The 16,900-nt window shown below is 41.0% G+C and overlaps 3 protein-coding genes across 7 annotated transcripts in view; 1 reads left to right on the top strand and 2 right to left on the bottom strand.

The window, feature by feature from the left end:
- Positions 1-6,312, top strand: LOC111480619 (probable long-chain-alcohol O-fatty-acyltransferase 5). Its single transcript, XM_023125762.1, has 2 exons — positions 1-908; positions 6,065-6,312. The coding sequence occupies exons 1-2, from the start codon at positions 87-89 to the stop codon at positions 6,287-6,289; spliced, it is 1,047 nt and encodes a 348-aa protein (XP_022981530.1). The 5' UTR covers positions 1-86; the 3' UTR covers positions 6,290-6,312.
- Positions 6,313-7,567: 1,255 nt separating this feature from the next.
- On the bottom strand, positions 7,568-8,740 carry LOC111480612 (probable long-chain-alcohol O-fatty-acyltransferase 5). The gene has a single exon (XM_023125754.1). It carries the CDS (start codon positions 8,668-8,670, stop codon positions 7,588-7,590), a length of 1,083 nt encoding a protein of 360 aa, XP_022981522.1. The 5' UTR covers positions 8,671-8,740; the 3' UTR covers positions 7,568-7,587.
- Positions 8,741-10,182: 1,442 nt separating this feature from the next.
- Positions 10,183-16,900, bottom strand: part of LOC111480505 (protein ENHANCED DOWNY MILDEW 2) — an 18,623-nt gene continuing 11,905 nt past the window's right edge. For all 5 annotated transcript variants that reach the window (XM_023125586.1, XM_023125587.1, XM_023125584.1 and 2 more), the window contains 6 exons: positions 15,290-15,331; positions 13,278-13,388; positions 12,793-12,864; positions 12,195-12,313; positions 12,020-12,083; positions 10,183-11,939 (listed from right to left, as the gene is read on the bottom strand). In XM_023125586.1, the coding sequence (XP_022981354.1) occupies positions 10,353-11,939; positions 12,020-12,083; positions 12,195-12,313; positions 12,793-12,864; positions 13,278-13,388; positions 15,290-15,331 (1,995 nt within the window). In that variant the 3' untranslated portion in view covers positions 10,183-10,352. The remainder of the gene's footprint in view (positions 11,940-12,019; positions 12,084-12,194; positions 12,314-12,792; positions 12,865-13,277; positions 13,389-15,289; positions 15,332-16,900) is intronic.

The following is a 16,900-nucleotide window of genomic DNA, read 5'->3' as shown; positions in this document are numbered from 1 at the left end:
GTTAAAATTCAACATCTTAAGGGCATTTTCCTCCCCCAATGAATCCCTCGTCTCTGTAACAAAATCAAAGCTCCAAAATCCCTCCCATGGCGGCGGATCTCTACACCTTACTCAAAATCTCCGCCGCCGTTCTTGCCTCTTTACTCTACTCCTACTTCATCTCCTCAAAACTCCCCAAAGGTCTGCCAAGGCTTCTCTCTCTCCTCCCAATCCTCTCTCTCTACACCCTCCTCCCTCTCCCTCTCTCCTCCCTCCTCCTCGCCGGAATCGTCGCCTTCTTCATCACCTGGCTCGCCTCCTTCAAGCTCCTTCTGTTCTGCTTCGATTCCGGCCCTCTATTTTCCGACCCACCATTGTCATTTCCTCTGTTCGTCTCAATCGCTTGTTACCCGATCAGAATCAAGCAAAATCAGTACGACCCAGATCCTCAAAATCCTCAAAAACCCACGGATCCACCGTTGAAGACCATCGATTCCCCCAAATTGCCGCTCAATCTGCCGGCGAAGGGGTTTCTCTTCGCCGTCTTGGTCGCCGGCGATGATTTCGCCCAAAATCTGTCCCCGAATACTATGCTCTGTTTTTACTGCGTGTCTCTGTATTTGTTTATTGATGTTGTTTTGGGTATTTGTAATACGTTTGTGAGATGGGGTTTTGGAATCGAGCTCGAACCGCCGTCGAACGAGCCGTATTTGGCGACGTCGCTCCGGGATTTTTGGGGGAGGAGATGGAACTTGTTGGTTTCGAATACTTTGAGATGGTCTGTATTTTTGCCGGTTAGGGCCGCCGTGAGCGGCGTTGTGGGGCGGCGAAGAGCGGCGGTTGTGGCGGTGTTTGCGACGTTTGTGGTGTCGGGGCTGATGCATGAGCTGGTGTTTTACTATGTCACCGGAGCGATTCCGACTTGGGAGGTCACTGTTAAATAAAAGCTCTGCCTTATTTAGTTAGGTTTGTAAAAAACATATGAGTTCACGCGAATGGAGGAGCGTGATTCTAGGGGCCATTGTTTTGGCAGAGTGGCGGAGTCTTCGTCCACTTATTCTATTTGTGTATATTTGGTTTTTCTATTTTTGTAATTAGATTTATTATTTAAACCATTCAACGGATGTAAAATAATATATTGAGTCTTCAGCATTACCAGCGAATCTCTCTCTCTCTCTCCTTTTACTTCCGCTAATTTTTCCTTCGAAGAAACCTTCGGCCAATTTTTTCCGTCGACATCCGATTTGCCAGAGTCAACAAGTGGTATCAGAGCCTGGTTGAAGCGATCGGTAGTATACCATCACAGAAGAGCCAACCTATCAACAATCAAGTTGAATAGCTCAAGTGGTTAGAGCGTCGATCTAATAACACACAGGTCTTAGGTTCGAGTAGAAGAAAATGCAAAGCACAAAAATAAATACATCGTGGGGCCCATCTCAAGCAGGCTCGCTCACTCCTCCACGCCGCCAAGTGCCGGCATCTCCATCACCACCACGAAGAGGCCGTGGCCGACATCGTGATGACGGGCGTCGAGTAGTTGTTGAGCGAGTGATCAGAGAGACAACGACCGCCGTCGTTCAGTACCCGATGTTGACAAGGTCCAACTACAACGAGTGGGCCTTGTTGATGCGTGTTAACCTACAGGCGCAAGGGTTATGGCACGCTGTCGAGCCAGAGGAAGGAGAAACAATCGAGTACCGGGAGGATCGGCTGGCGTTCGCCGCCATATTACGATCTGTGCCCCCAGAGATGCTGGCTTCTCTTTCCACCAAGCGCACCGCACAATCGGCCTGGGAGGGAATCAAATCCCGTCGGGTCGGTGTACAGCGAGTGCGGGAATCCAACATCGAGCAACTGCGAAAGGAGCTCTCGGAGATTCGCTTTAAGGACGGCGAATCCGTCGATGATTTTTCAATGCGGATCACGGGGCTCGCCAACAGCATCACCACCCTCGGTGGTGGCATCAGCGAGACAGAAATCGTGAAGAAGATGTTGCAGGTCGTTCCCGATCACCTCGAGCAAGTCGCGATTTCAATCGAGACATTGCTTGACGTGAACGACCTAACAGTGGAAGAGGTGACCGGAAGACTACGTAACGTCGAGCAGCGGAAGAAGAATATCACTTCAGCTGTTGACAAGGAGGGCCGTCTACTCCTCACGGAGGAGGAATGGCTTGCACGCCTAAAGCTCCGCGACAACACCGGCGAGAGCAACGGGTCCTCCTCCAGCCGCAAAGGCGGTAAGAAGCCATGGATGTCCCACGGGCGCACGCGCGGGAAAGATGAGAATCAAAAGAAGGAGTCGACCAATGGCAGGCCGATCCATTGCTCGAACTGTGGGAAGAGAGGACACCTGGGCAGAAATTGCTGGAGCAAGCTGAGGAATAAGGAGAAGGCCGAAAAGGCCCAGGCCCATGTGGCTCAATCCGAGGAGGACGAGCCAGCTCTCTTCATGGTAACCGCATGCGTCCCCAATTTCGATTCCAACTCCGACGACGATCTTGAACCCAAGAAAGAGCTCCAGTTGGGCGTAGCAAAGCTGGCACCAACTGGGGAGCCAATTCAACTGGAGGAGGAGCGAGTGTTCGCTCAGATCGGCGAAAGGGACGAGCAACACGAGCACCAGCAATGGATCCTTGACACAGGGGCAACAAACCATATGACCGGGGCTAGATCTGCGTTCTCCGAGCTCGACTCGGGGATCCGTGGGACGGTGAAATTCGGCGACGGCTCCGTCGTCGAGATCGAAGGGCGCGGCACCATCCTGTTCGTCAGTAAGGGAGGCGAGCATCGCAAGCTGACCGACGTCTACTTCATCCCGAGGCTCAAGGCTAACCTTGTGAGCCTGGGTCAGCTCGATGAGACAGGCTGCTTCATTTCCATCGAGCGCGGACTACTGAAAATCTGCGATAATCAACGACGGCTGCTCACGCAGGCAAGACGAACCACAAACCGTCTTTACATCCTGGAGTTAGAGATAGACCAACCCGTTAGCCTCTCGGCCAAGACCGAAGAGGTATCTTGGAGGTGGCACGCAAGGTACGGACACTTAAACTTTCCTGCCCTAGAAAAGTTACAGAAGAAGGAGTTGGTGCACGGCTTGCCAGAAATCAAAGGCGTGAACAAGCTGTGCGACGGGTGCCTCATCGGCAAACAGAGGCGCACACCCTTTCCGTCTCGAACAGCCTACCGAGCCGATGAGCCATTGGAGCTTGTACACGGCGATACTTGCGGGCCCATCAAGCCGGCGACCCCAGGCGGTAAGAGTCTCTTCCTCCTGTTAGTCGATGACAAAAGCCGCTTCATGTGGCTGACTTTGCTGCAAGCGAAAAGTGAGGCGGCAGAGGCGGTTAAGCGCATTAAAGCGCGAGCGGAGGCCGAATGTGAGAAGAAGATGCGAGTGCTGCGCACAGACCGTGGCGGAGAATTCACCTCGGCAAGTTTCAGTAAGTACTGCGATGAGGTCGGCATACAACGGCACCTAACGGCGCCCTACTCCCCCCAACAGAACGGAGTGGTAGAGCGCCGAAATCAGACCATTGTCGGGACAGCGAGGTCATTGTTGGTGACGGCCGGGATGCCTGGGAGATTCTGGGGAGAGGCAGTAATGACGGCTGTCTATCTCCTCAATCGGTCACCAACCCGAAGCCTCGACGGGAAGACGCCATATGAAGCCTGGTACAACAAAAAACCAACAGTACATCATTTTCGCGTGTTCGGCTGCGTCGCATACATGAAGGTAACACGTCCCCATCTCGCCAAGCTCGATCCCAGGGGGCTGAAGGTCGTCTTCATCGGCTACGAACCCGGGAGCAAGGCGTACAGACTCTATGATCCTGTGGGGGGGCGAGCTCACGTGTCTCGCGACGTCGTCTTCGACGAAAGCACCTTCTGGCAGTGGAATGACGTGATCGAGGCAGACCGTAATCCAAATCAATTCACGGTGGAGTACCTCGTCACTGAGCCTGAAGAAGGAGGAGCCCAGCATCAGGAGACGTCACCGCCGCCAGCAGGTGCACCACCTGAACCAGTGGAATTCGCAACACCACGGACTGCGGATTCGACGCTGGATGCCGATCACGATACTGATCTGGAGGCTAGGTACCGGAGGATGGATGACCTAGTGGGAGGAGGTGAACCACCTGGACTAGCAGCGCGCGAGCTCGAGGAAGTGGCCGAACTACATGCCGTCAGTGCAGATGAACCAAACACCTTCGCCGAAGCAGAAAAGAACCCGTGCTGGCGGAAGGCAATGCAGGAGGAGATGACATCCATCACTGAGAACCAGACGTGGAGTCTGGAGGATATGCCACCGGGACACCGAGCCATAGGGCTCAAATGGGTCTTCAAACTGAAGCGCAACGAAAAAGGAGAAGTTGTGAAGCACAAGGCTCGTCTGGTGGCGAAGGGCTACGTCCAGAAGCAAGGAGTGGATTTCGAAGAGGTATTTGCGCCAGTAGCAAGGTTAGAATCCGTTCGTTTCCTGCTGGCAATTGCAGCACATCACTCTTGGGAGGTTCACCATATGGACGTAAAGTCTGCTTTCCTTAACGGAGAGTTGAAGGAGACCGTCTATGTTCGACAACCACCTGGCTTCCTGGATAACGACAACCCTAATAAGGTACTGCGCCTGCACAAAGCACTCTACGGGCTTCGACAAGCCCCACGAGCCTGGAACGCGAAGCTCGACAGTACCCTACTGTCACTGAATTTCAAACGTTGTGCCTCTGAGCATGGCATGTACACGTACGGCCACGGCAAAAAGCGACTGATCGTGGGAGTGTACGTCGACGACCTCATAATCACTGGAGGCGACGTGGGAGTCCTCGGAAGGTTCAAGAAGGAGATGTCGAAAAACTTCGAGATGAGCGATCTCGGTGTGCTCAGCTACTACCTCGGCATCGAAGTGCAACAGAACTCTTCCGGCATCTCCATCTGCCAAAGTGCATACGCGAGAAAGCTGCTGGACACAACTGGGCTTGTGGACAGTAATCCTACCAGGACGCCAATGGAGGCCCGACTTCAACTAAGGAAGGCCGGCACTACGACGACAGTCGACTCCACCAATTACCGCAGCATTGTCGGGAGTCTGCGCTATCTGGTAAACTCTCGTCCTGATCTTGCTTATTCTGTTGGATATGTGAGTAGGTTTATGGAAGCACCTAGGGAGGAGCATCTAGTGGCTGTCAAGCGCATCCTGCGCTATGTAGCCGGAACCAGAGACTGGGGCGTAAGATACTGCGCTGGGAGCGAAAAGGAGAAACTCAAACTGGTCGGCTACAGCGATAGTGATATGGCCGGTGACGTTGATGATCGTAAGAGCACCAGCGGAATGATCTACTTTCTCTCAGGCGGCGCGATCTGCTGGCAATCAACAAAACAGAAGGTAGTTGCTTTGTCTTCCTGCGAAGCAGAATACATCGCCGCTTCGATGGCAGCAACTCAAGGGATCTGGCTTGCACGACTAATGGAAGAAATCATCGGGAGAGAAAGCGATCCACCAATGCTATACATAGACAACAAAGCTACGATCTCCCTGATCAAAAATCCAGTTTTGCACGACCGGAGCAAGCACATAGAAATCAGATTCCACTACATTCGAGAATGTGCAGATCGAGGGCTCATCAAAATTGATTTCATCCGAACAGAGGAACAACTTGGAGACATTTTCACCAAATCCCTGGCGCGGGTGAAATTTGAAGAACTACGCTCAAAGATCGGAGTTCAAATAATAAGGTACAGCTTTTAGGAGGAGATTGTTAAATAAAAGCTCTGCCTTATTTAGTTAGGTTTGTAAAAAACATATGAGTTCACGCGAATGGAGGAGCGTGATTCTAGGGGCCATTGTTTTGGCAGAGTGGCGGAGTCTTCGTCCACTTATTCTATTTGTGTATATTTGGTTTTTCTATTTTTGTAATTAGATTTATTATTTAAACCATTCAACGGATGTAAAATAAAAAATATCGAGTCTTCAGCATTACCAGCGAATCTCTCTCTCTCTCTCTCCTTTTACTTCCGCTAATTTTTCCTTCGAAGAAACCTTCGGCCAATTTTTTCCGTCGACATCCGATTTGCCAGAGTCAACAGTCACTGGGTTTTTTGTGCTTCATGGGGTTTGTGTGGTGGTGGAATTTTGGGTGAAGATGGCGTTGGGAGAAAATTGGCGGCTTCATTGGGCGGTTGCCGGGCCGTTGACGTTGGCGTTTGTGGTGATCACCGCCGCGTGGTTGTTCTTTCCGCCGCTGTTGAAGACTGGCGTGGTGGCTGCAGTTATTGGGGAATGTAAGGCGGCGGCGGGGTATGTGAAATGAAAGTTATTTACGTCTTTTTCTTTGATTGAAATTATCGAAATATATTGAAAAATAAAATATTTCACTTTATAAACTTATTTAATTTTTGTATAACATAATAATTTATAATTAAGAGTTTATAAATTAATTAATTAATACCCATTAGTAGCTAATTACAATTGGTACTAAAAATAATTTGAAAAAACTCGATTAAAGTTTTATTTCAAAATTTATTATCAAACTTAGGCTAAATTAATAAAAATAGTAGCGGAAAAATATCATTGAATTTTTAAAAGATTTAATAATACACTTAAATTTAAAAATAAAAAAAAAAAACTCTAATGTATCTATTTTATTTCAAAATTATCCTTAAATTTTTAATAATATTTCAAAAAAATATCTTTGAACAAAAAAGTTGGATTTTTTAAGGTTTTTTAAAAAAATTGTCCTTTTTATTTTTTATTTATAAAAGTTATAATTTTGAAATATATTTTTTTAGAGATAAATGATGTTTTTAAAATAAAATATTAGAGGTTTCCATTCAAAACTAATTATAAAAGTATTTTTTAAATTTTATTTTAAATATAAGATAAGGAAATCCAAACATTTTTATTAACTTTAATGCTAAGATCCCGCTCTTAACTTATTTTATTTTATGATAAATATCGACATCAAGATTTTAATTTTACAGATATATCAACAAAATATAATATTGATGGACATTTTTTTTTGTAAATATCGATGTCAAATCTTCTTATTTATACTCGTTCACGGGTTTCCAATTTCACTCGTTTTTGCTTTTAATATTTTTACTTAATATTGAAAATATTTCTTAAAAATTTAAACTTGAGATTCTTTCTTTGAAATAATTTATATTTATAAATTTAATTAAATAATATATATTTTTATTTAAAATTTCAATTTCTAAGATTAAATTTATTATTTAATACCTACCCAAATAAAATAAATAATAAAAAAATAGAGAAAGTCTAAATTAATGTTAAATCATTTGTAATTTTTTTTCTTTTCATTCCTATCTATTTTATGATAAAACAAATATTTCAAACATTTAATAATTATTTGATTTTAGTAACCGTCATTACTCGTGAAATTATCACAGTTGGCATATTAGATAAAGACATACCACATTTAAATCACTATCGTAACTTATTAAGGTCAACAAATAAAATGTTAAAATAAAAATTATTAAAGTGAAACTAATTTTTAAAATACAAAATAAATAAAAAAAACAAAATTGATTAATTACATCATTACAATTGAAAGCATTAAAAAAAAACATTTTTTTTTTCTAAAATTGTTCAAACAAATTTGTCTTTCATAAAGTTGACTAGAACATAATACTCACCGATTGTGCTCTCAACAACGCCATTTCGAATCAGCTGAGGGAACATCAGCCACCTCGCCGTCGCTATCAAAAACCCCACCGTCATCGGCCCCGACAACACCCGGGGAACCCGCCATCGTATTTTCCGGCCCGTCACCGCAGCCTTCGCCGCCACCTCCGCCGCAGTGCACACGCCGTGCAGGACAAAGAACCACGTGACTTCCCATGTGGGAGCGACACGTGTGAAGTAATAATACATCAACTCGTGCATAAGGCCAGAGACAGCAAACGTAACCACCATGGCCAGAAATTGGGCCCACTTGGGCCGGAAAATGCGGGAAGTTAAGGAACGGGTGGGATCGTATACGGCCGGGCGTAGAATACTTGGAACCATGAGATTCCATCGACGACTCCAAAAATCCTGAAGCGACGTGGAGAGATACGGCTTGTTGAACTGCGGTTCGATCGGCTCTCCAATCATCGCTCTCGATGGAAGTGAACACAGAGCGAGAACGATTTCGATGCCGATGTACATATGGAGACAGTAAAGAACGAAAATCATCGCTGGATTCATACGATTTCGGTAACTGTAAAGCCGAATGATAATCGCTAGAAGCAAAATCTTGACGGAAAGAACAATCGGCTCTACGATTCTTCGATTCTTAGATTCTTCAGGATGTTTTTGCTTCTTGATCTTGATCGGAAGGCAGAGCACGGCGGCGAAGTGGAGGAGGCTTGGGAGTGGCAAGTAGGTGAGAGGACCGAGATCGAAGGCGAAGAGGAGGAGTTTGAAGTTGCCGAGCCAAGCGAGGAAGAAGGCAGTCGGACCGCCGAAATGGAAGGAGTGGAGATTGAGAGGAAGGAGGAGGAAGATGAAGAGGACGGGGAAGAGAGAGAGGAGCCGGGGAAGTCCCTTAGCGATTTTGGAAGCTACATAGTAAGAATAGCAAATGAGAGCAATGGCAATGGACCATACCTGGAGGAGGCTGGATAGTTCGCCGTCCATTAGGTTTCCGGCGGCGGAGGTCGGTGGTAGTGTTGAATGGCCATCTGCCATTTTCGTTGCGAGGAAGATGGAGGGGATCAAAACGACACAGATAAAACCATGTTTATCCTAAAATATTTTGGTAAATTAAATTTTTTAAATTTTATTTTATTTAATTATTTATTACTTTTTTCAAACCATTTATGAGTTGTATCTGTCAATATCTAATCCTTGAGATCCAATAAACTATTTTTTTTTAAATATTAATTTCATTTTTTTATTTTACTTTTTTTAATATTTAATTATATAAACGGACGCGTCTGCATTTTGAGAAAAGTTAGTATTATCGATAAGAAAATTCAATTAAATTATTTGAAGGTTATGATATAGAATGTCGATCACCAACTATTTGAAGGTTATAACGTGCACTCCCTGTTTTACTTCTCTAATCGAGAAGAAGCACAGTTGCCATCCTAAAACAAGGCTCGTAATCTTTCATTCTCCTTCCTTAATATTTTTCAAGTGCGGTCGATGTTGGAAAGAAATGTTTTTAACATTAAATGGTAAATAAAATAATCAAAATTATTATTAAAACTAAATCCCCTAGTCGGTTCCTTTTATTTCATTTTGTGAAAATCAGAGTGAAATTTCCCAGAGAAAAAACGTACCATGTTTAATATATTACAACATAGTCTTCCATATTTAAAGTGATACAAGACAAAACGGGTATTTAGCAAGACAAAAGTGGGGACGAAGAATATAATCTCGGTCCTATTTAGCAAAATATGCAGTCATTTGTTTAATAATTGGATAATATACATAGAGTAATTTATAGTAGTTTTTAATATATTATTTTATTAGGTTAAAAAAAAATCTCATAGGAAAATTATTTTTTATTAGACGTATTAATTATATGGATGTCAGTGGTGTATTAACTTGTGAATGTTTGAAATTTGAATTTTACGAGAGTTTAGTTTGTAATATATATGCGGATAAGTACGACTTTTTACAAAATAATTAGAAAAGGAAATTCACAGCCCCGATTCGAAAATATAGTGTTGGGTTGGATTGAGTTGTGAACTTTATTTAGGTTGTTCCGGTCACCAACCCAACCTAACCCAAGCTCTGTATACTTCTACTCAATTAGAGCAAATAGAGGGTATCAATCTTCGGCGGTGAAGAGAGGTAAACGAAAGCAAACCAAACAATATCTATTAAATTTAGAAGCAAAAATCAAGATGAATTTAGAATTTCTTGTTTATTGTTTTTTGTTTTTACAAATTTACCCCTCTATGAAGTTTCGTTCTCTCTATATTTATTATGTTACTCATATCTTTATTTATTTATTTATTTATATTTTTCTATATTTATTATGTTACTCATATCTTTATTTATTTATTTATATTTTTCATAATCATTTTTTAAGGTAAATGATTAACATTTTAATTAATATTATATTTCCACCTACACTCCCACCATTAATCTTCCAAGGTTAAATATGGGTCTCATTAGAACAACTGAGCTGACCCAATTTAAAATCAATTCCTTAAATATTCAAAATTAAATTGTTTATAGACTGCAAAATAAGTTAGAAATTTTAATTATTAGTATTTATAATTATATTGTAGTTAATACACGGTCATGTACAGCATCCATCCAGTAATAGTTTCTTGGCCAAAAAAAGCATTACAGTTGCTGTAAGGTGAGCAAGATTTAGAGTAGGGTGCGGGTGCGGGTGCGGGTGCAGGTGCAGCCTACTCGTTAAGCCAGCCAGCAGAATTCTGGTTTGAATATGGGTACTGAGGACCAGAAGCGAACCCCTGTGGCGCACCCCTGAAACCAGGGGGCAGGTGAGATCTCGGGTCGATAGTGCCACTGCCATTCATCTGATGCCCAGCGCCCATTCCTGCCAATCTGGTGTGGTTCAACTCATCGAGTCGAGGCATGTATCGTTGCGTTGCTGAAGTGTTCATCCAGTGAGATGGTTCAGAGGGCGTACCCAGATGCCCATAGGTAGGTGGGAATGACCCAATCCTGTTAATATACCCAGGTTCAGGTCCAGCTTGATAATTGCTTCTTAAATTATCGGTATCCATATTCCCGTAACGACGAAGTTGTGATCGTATTTCTAAGTCCCTCGTGTATGCGTTGTGCCCAGTAGTGTAGGGTGCATAATTAAGGCCATCAGCATGTCGTCCCATTTGATCGATGATACGGTCCTCAAAGTGTCTAGACCCAATTTCAGAACTGAGGCTTGTATTGTTTGACCATCCACTTGTCCCAATTAGATGAGGCTCCTGGTTGTACTTTCTCGCAATGGCATCCGTCGAGCTGGTCCGTGCTGCATCATAAGCAGCTCTGAAGTTGGCATTCTGGCCAGGCACAGTCGACCCCAACTGCTGATGTCCAATCCCTCCCACAGCAGCATATCGAGCAATGTCGTTTGTTGCGCTACTTCGTGCTGCTTCATTAGCAGCTTGGAAGTTGGCATTCTGGCCAGGCATAGTCGACCCCGACTGCTGATGTCCAATTCCTCCCACAGCAGCATATCGAGCAACGTCGTTAGTTACGCTAGTTCGTGCTGCTGCTTTATTAGCAGCTTGGAAGTTAGCATCGAAACCAGGCTTAGTCGACCCCGACTGCTGATGTCCAATCCCTCCCACCTCAGAACTGGACAATAAACCAGCCAACGAGGATCTACGATCACTCACATTTGGAGAAGGCCTTTTACCATCACGTCGGCTCTCTTCTGATGTCTCACCATCACCTCTTCTAGGTATTTCTTCGAAACGCTGCCTCTTTCTTGGAGCCTCAGGAGACAGATTAGTACGGCGGTCTCGACTGTCATGACTCTCTCTGTCGTTATCCCTCTTCGATGCTTTCATGGACCCATTTTTATGAACGTCACAGGAGACCGATCCACTCTTGGAATCTTCTGGTTCATCTGCTGACATTACAGATTCCAACAGGAATGTATCATTGAGATGAATATGATCATCAGAAGTTTTGGAGCTTCGGCCCTTTTCCGACTCCATTTGATTTGGCCTTGAGGTTTCAGATCCTAATCCCATTCCTGAATCCTCTTTTTGCCTTAGCCTAGACAAATCAGAACTCTTTCCCTTTTCAGATTCCTCTGGTTGCCTCACCCTTGAGGTATCAGAAGTCTTCTCTTTTTCTGATTCCTCTTGTTTCCGGGGGCGGAGATGGTCGTGCTCTTGTGCTATGTCTTTGTGTTTATCGGCCCAGTCACGACGACTCCACAAATAGAGCACAGGTGGCCTGACATTCCACTGATCCATCTGCTTGTCTTTTGCATTGACAGATCCAGGAAGATAAAATGACTGAGAAGGAAAAAAGGGAATCAGAGTCCTATCTCAATAACATACAAGAAACTGCAACAGGATCTTGCTAATTGCAATACCTTTCCTGACAAAAACTCATTATCCTCCCAAACCAGGTCATAAGGAGTCTTTTTTTTATCCAACCTACAGTAGAAAATATAATACGAGTCATCAAAAATGTCATCAAGTGCTTTGTTTCCATACAACATCTAAGGAAGTGCTAAGATATGCCGAGGTGAAACCGACCACCATTACCTCTCGGTTTCAGGAGGAACAATAAGAATAACGAGCTTTGGCTTAAACTCGAGAGCCTTATCAACGAACTTGTTTGCCAAAGCAGCTTTAACTCCAAATGGAGGATTTAGCCCCATGATCTACTCTTGCGAGGTACGAGGGAGGCAGTCAGCTACATTTTATTATAAGCCACAGAGATCCAAACATGTATGCCATCATATATAAATCAATGTTCTATTAATTACGCATTGACATCGAACAAAATATAGCAAAAGCCCTTCAAATCCCTTATCCTAGAATTACTGATTTAAATATGTCACCAACCTTTTTATTTAATTTGAATGATAAAGTACAAGCCAAATAATCTTGTAGGAATGTAATATTTTAAAAGTCAATAATTTTCAATTCAAACTACATACGAAGAAAATTCATCCCTCTGTATACTTAATAAGTCAAAAGTAGTTAATATCTCACTTGAATTAAAGATTATTAAGATCTACCATGCTTACTAATGAAAATAAATTAATTCATCCATTGACATTTTATATTTATAAAATTTACTTAAAAACTTCTTTAAAACATATCTTCAAAAAGCAAACACGAGGGCAATTGTTCTCACCAATTGAGATCCTTTAGGCAATTCCTTGGGTTGCACAGTCATCCAATCCCTTCTCTCAAAATTGAAATCATTCTGCAAGAATAGCCATGAACAATATCCGGCAATCAAGATGCACAACAAACTTTATAAAATGTAGAAATCAAGGTCCAGGCCACTGAGATGAAAAGAAGCGCAAAAGTCTCATAACAGATGCTAAAAGAAGCAATCTCATTGAGCAAAAGAGTTCCAAAGTCAATAGTAAACAAATAACTGGCAATCATGAGAGTACGAGTAAATGCCTTGATAAAGTAAAATCAACGCACATTATCCATAAAGCAACATAATGTTCATTTTAATAATTTTATGACATCCTTTTACCCTTTTTCCCTAAGAACACATCCAAATCAGCATTAAAATAACGCCATGTTGTATCCATACAGCTTAATAAAGTTGACAACAGATATGACTTCAACATACTTAAAATGTAAAAGTTTGGGTTGGCATACCTTCGGTGGAATAAAGTCAAAGTTTCTGTACGAGCATGGTTTACCCGTCTCATCAAGTTTTTTCTTCATTAAAATGCTAAAATCATTAGCACCGCAGCAGAAATCCACTATCTGTTTATGGGAAAAACTTTAGTATGCAGCAAGACTCAATTATGACAAAAAATAAAAATGAAACAGAAACATTAACATGATGCGATCATAAAATTGGCAGGAACACAGGTGGGTTGCAAAATAAAGATCTACGAAAAACATTACTAGAACCCAAAAAGAAATCTCCGATCATTTTGTGAGACAAACAAACGATGCCACCAGTATTTAAAGTGGCCACAACATCAATTTGGGAGACGTTATCCCTTTGGTGTCACAAACATCCCCTACAAGGCTGGAAGATGTTGAGAAATTAAGAAAAGTTGGGTACGAGCTCAATATAAAAGAAATGCAGAGCAAATCCAAACTATTAGTGCCAGCCACACCTTCTTACAGTCAGTAGTTTCCTATACCTTAAGTTTTGTATAGGTTTGACAACAAAATTACCCATACCTTGCTTACTTGTGTTTCAAGCATACTTGTGTTTTAAGTGACATATATCAAGCATGATATCGAATTTGAAAATTGGCGGCTTAAAATTTCCCTTGGGTGCAATCTGAAATTGTTGTGATAATGCAATAACAATTTACAATTTTTTATGAAATCCTAGAAACAAAAATAGGACATTTCAAAATTAAGAAAATTGCAAAAAGTTAGGAACAAAAGTGATTGTTTTTTTTTTCATTGAACTATTTAAAAATTGTGTCTATTATGTCCTCCAACTTCCAATTTTATGTCTAACAGGTCTTAAACCTATTTTATCATTTTTTTAAAAAGATCACAAACCTAGTAGACAAAGAATTGAAAATTTAGGATCCTACTGTGTTCAATATTGAAAGTTTGGGGGGTCTATTTTGCACTTATAAAATTCAAAGACTGATTAGACACAAGATTGAAGGTCCGGGGATAAAGATACTATTTTAAGTTCATGAGCCTATTAGACATAAACCTGAAATTTCAAGTACAAATTAGTAATTTTATTTTTAGAACAAAAACACAGTCATTCATTTATAATTGAAAAATACAAGCTAAAACTTTCTTTGAAAGAAAAACTATATAACCCCAAACTGAAAGCAACAAATCCTTGCAATCTGAAAAATAATAACAAAAAAACCCCCAACAAGAGTTAATCTAGAATTTCATTGAGGTAATCTCAAAAAGAGTAAAAGCGGAGGATGCTCTCATAGTTTAAATGTCGAATCAGGAAACAAAGTGATGACAGTCTGTGTGTTAAGTAATATAGACATATCAACTGTTGTTTAAATTGGGCTTCAATATCAAGCACCATATCATATTCTTTCTAATCTAGCATTTTATTGTCAAACTAAATACAATGAAGTCCCATTTTTTCCATGAAAAAACTGCAAAACTTGGTATCCACAAAATTTGTGAGAAAAACTAGAAAGAAATTAGGAGACATCTACCCAAAGGTATAAAGAACCACAAATAGACTACAGATATAACCAGTTAAGCACGACTAACATATATGCTATAGTTTGAGGGGAGAGTTGTAGCATGTACATTTGGCTATAATGATGTAATTAGCTTAATTATGTGACCATTGGTTATTTGTCCAATATCGCTCTTTAATTTATAATTTTCATGTACATCTATATACATAGATACATAGGTACATACATATATACATATATTTAATACATACGTACATGTATATATATATATATATATATATATATGTGAGATTCTAGTGAATGGAATAGGAATCATATATATTGATAATTTTCTATTCAACCTCACACGTTTTGTCAGATTATAGAGTGCTCTATAAACTATACATCTAAAAACTATTTAGGGTAACATATAGCATCATAATGATGTAAAGAATATATTGTACGAAGAAAAAAGCAATAATACATTGTACTCCTACATATTAAATAATATACAAATGAGCATAATAGACTTACTGTATCGCCTTTCTGTATATACCAATGAAGCCTATCAACAATCTGAATCATAGAAGATATTTTTAGTGTTTACAAGGACTCCACAGAAGGAAAAAAATTAAAGAGAACGAGAGAAATACATAAAAACTAAAAGAAGAAAAGAAAATTAGAAAAAAAAAAAAATACAATAGCGCTAAACAGACAAAACATCCGACTGCCAATTAACAAATTCCTTCTGCTATCACACATAAGAAACGCAAATGTACACCTTTCCAAAAAATTCCTTGAAAGCAAGGGGGGAACGTTCTTGTATTGTCTCTTGGTGTTCAAAGTTATTAGAAGATAACAAAACAACAGGATTGTACAATTGATATCATAAAGCACCAACTTCCCTAGAAGTAGGTAGTACTCAACTTATTTAATAGGTACTGAGTACCAACACAAATGATAAGGAGCGAAAGAGCAGTTCTCTGTTTCCCAATAATCCAATTTGAGCTACTTATGCCTACTTTTTTAGGACCAATGTTGTCTGTTTTTTAAAAAACTTTCAATATTCTGTTGCCAAAAGTTTCCGGTGCAAGCAGCTGGGTAAAATTGATCTTTATCTCACAATGCCCAGTTTGTCAAAGAATCATGCCTGTGCGTTCATGGGCTTACGAATGAAGCCAAATTTTTTGGATCAGTAACTCTTTGTCCTTGTAGATTGAAAGCAACCAAAGAATCTTGCACCTTCAGAATATTTAATGAGCCTTCAGAAGTAATAGCCTTTTTTTCCTTGCTGCCTTAGGTCTACGTTTTGTCATTAATCTCTCTCAATATATATGACTCAGCAAAAGCCCTTTATTGTAAGGTTGTTTTCTTGAAATATTTCATGCATCAATGAAATTCTCTTATGCCAAAATATGTATACATACACATACCTATGTATACAACTGAACCAAAAGAAATCCACATCTTCTTTCACGTATAAAAAGCTATCATGCTGATGGTGTTAGCCCTTTCAAAGGTAAATTTGCCAAAAAGTTCCATATTATTAAAATGTTGTGGCAAGAACACCACTTAAAATTTGTGGAAAGACATCCAACAGGAACTAAAAACAGATAAACTGTTCGCAAGAGACATGGATTGGGAATGCATGACAAAGGGAGTCAAAGAATTTGAATCCAAGTGCCCCATCTGCCGACACAATAAGAAAGAACTATGCACAATGTCTCCAGGCTTGTATTTGCTGTAGCCATTGTACCCTATACCAAAGGTTAGTATTTGTTGGTCCTTCGGAAGGAAAGAAACCAAAGAGTCTTTTTGAAACAACACTTTGGAAGTGTTCTTCGACCTTATTATTTATTATGATATTTTGTGGGGTAAATTGTCTAACCTCTTTGCTTCATATAGTTATGCTCTCTTTTAACCAACTGAAAAAGTATTTTGTAGTTGTCATGGAATTTACACCCTTTTTGTTAATTTTACACGTGATCAAAATTGTTTCTTGTAAAAGAAAAAAAAAAATTACCTAATGCCAAAACTACCATGGCCCAATATCTCCATGAATTTGATTGATGGATTACCATACTATGGCCCAATATCTCCATGAATGATTACCATATTCCAGAAATACAGGGTAAAAGGGGGGGG

Source organism: Cucurbita maxima, unplaced genomic scaffold, assembly GCF_002738345.1.
Source record: "Cucurbita maxima cultivar Rimu unplaced genomic scaffold, Cmax_1.0 Cma_Scf00006, whole genome shotgun sequence".
NCBI lineage: Eukaryota > Viridiplantae > Streptophyta > Magnoliopsida > Cucurbitales > Cucurbitaceae > Cucurbita > Cucurbita maxima.
The sequence above is the reverse complement of the archived record's forward strand: the minus strand, read 5'-3'. Positions and strand labels throughout refer to the sequence as shown.

Bases quoted from the DNA above. Each gene is read 5' to 3' on its own strand.
- LOC111480619 (XM_023125762.1), top strand. From the start codon at position 87: ATGGCGGCGGATCTCTACACCTTACTCAAAATCTCCGCCGCCGTTCTT. The intron at 909-6,064 runs GTCACTGTTAAA...CCAGAGTCAACA, and splicing joins GAGCGATTCCGACTTGGGAG to GTCACTGGGTTTTTTGTGCT.
- LOC111480612 (XM_023125754.1), bottom strand. From the start codon at position 8,670: ATGGCAGATGGCCATTCAACACTACCACCGACCTCCGCCGCCGGAAAC.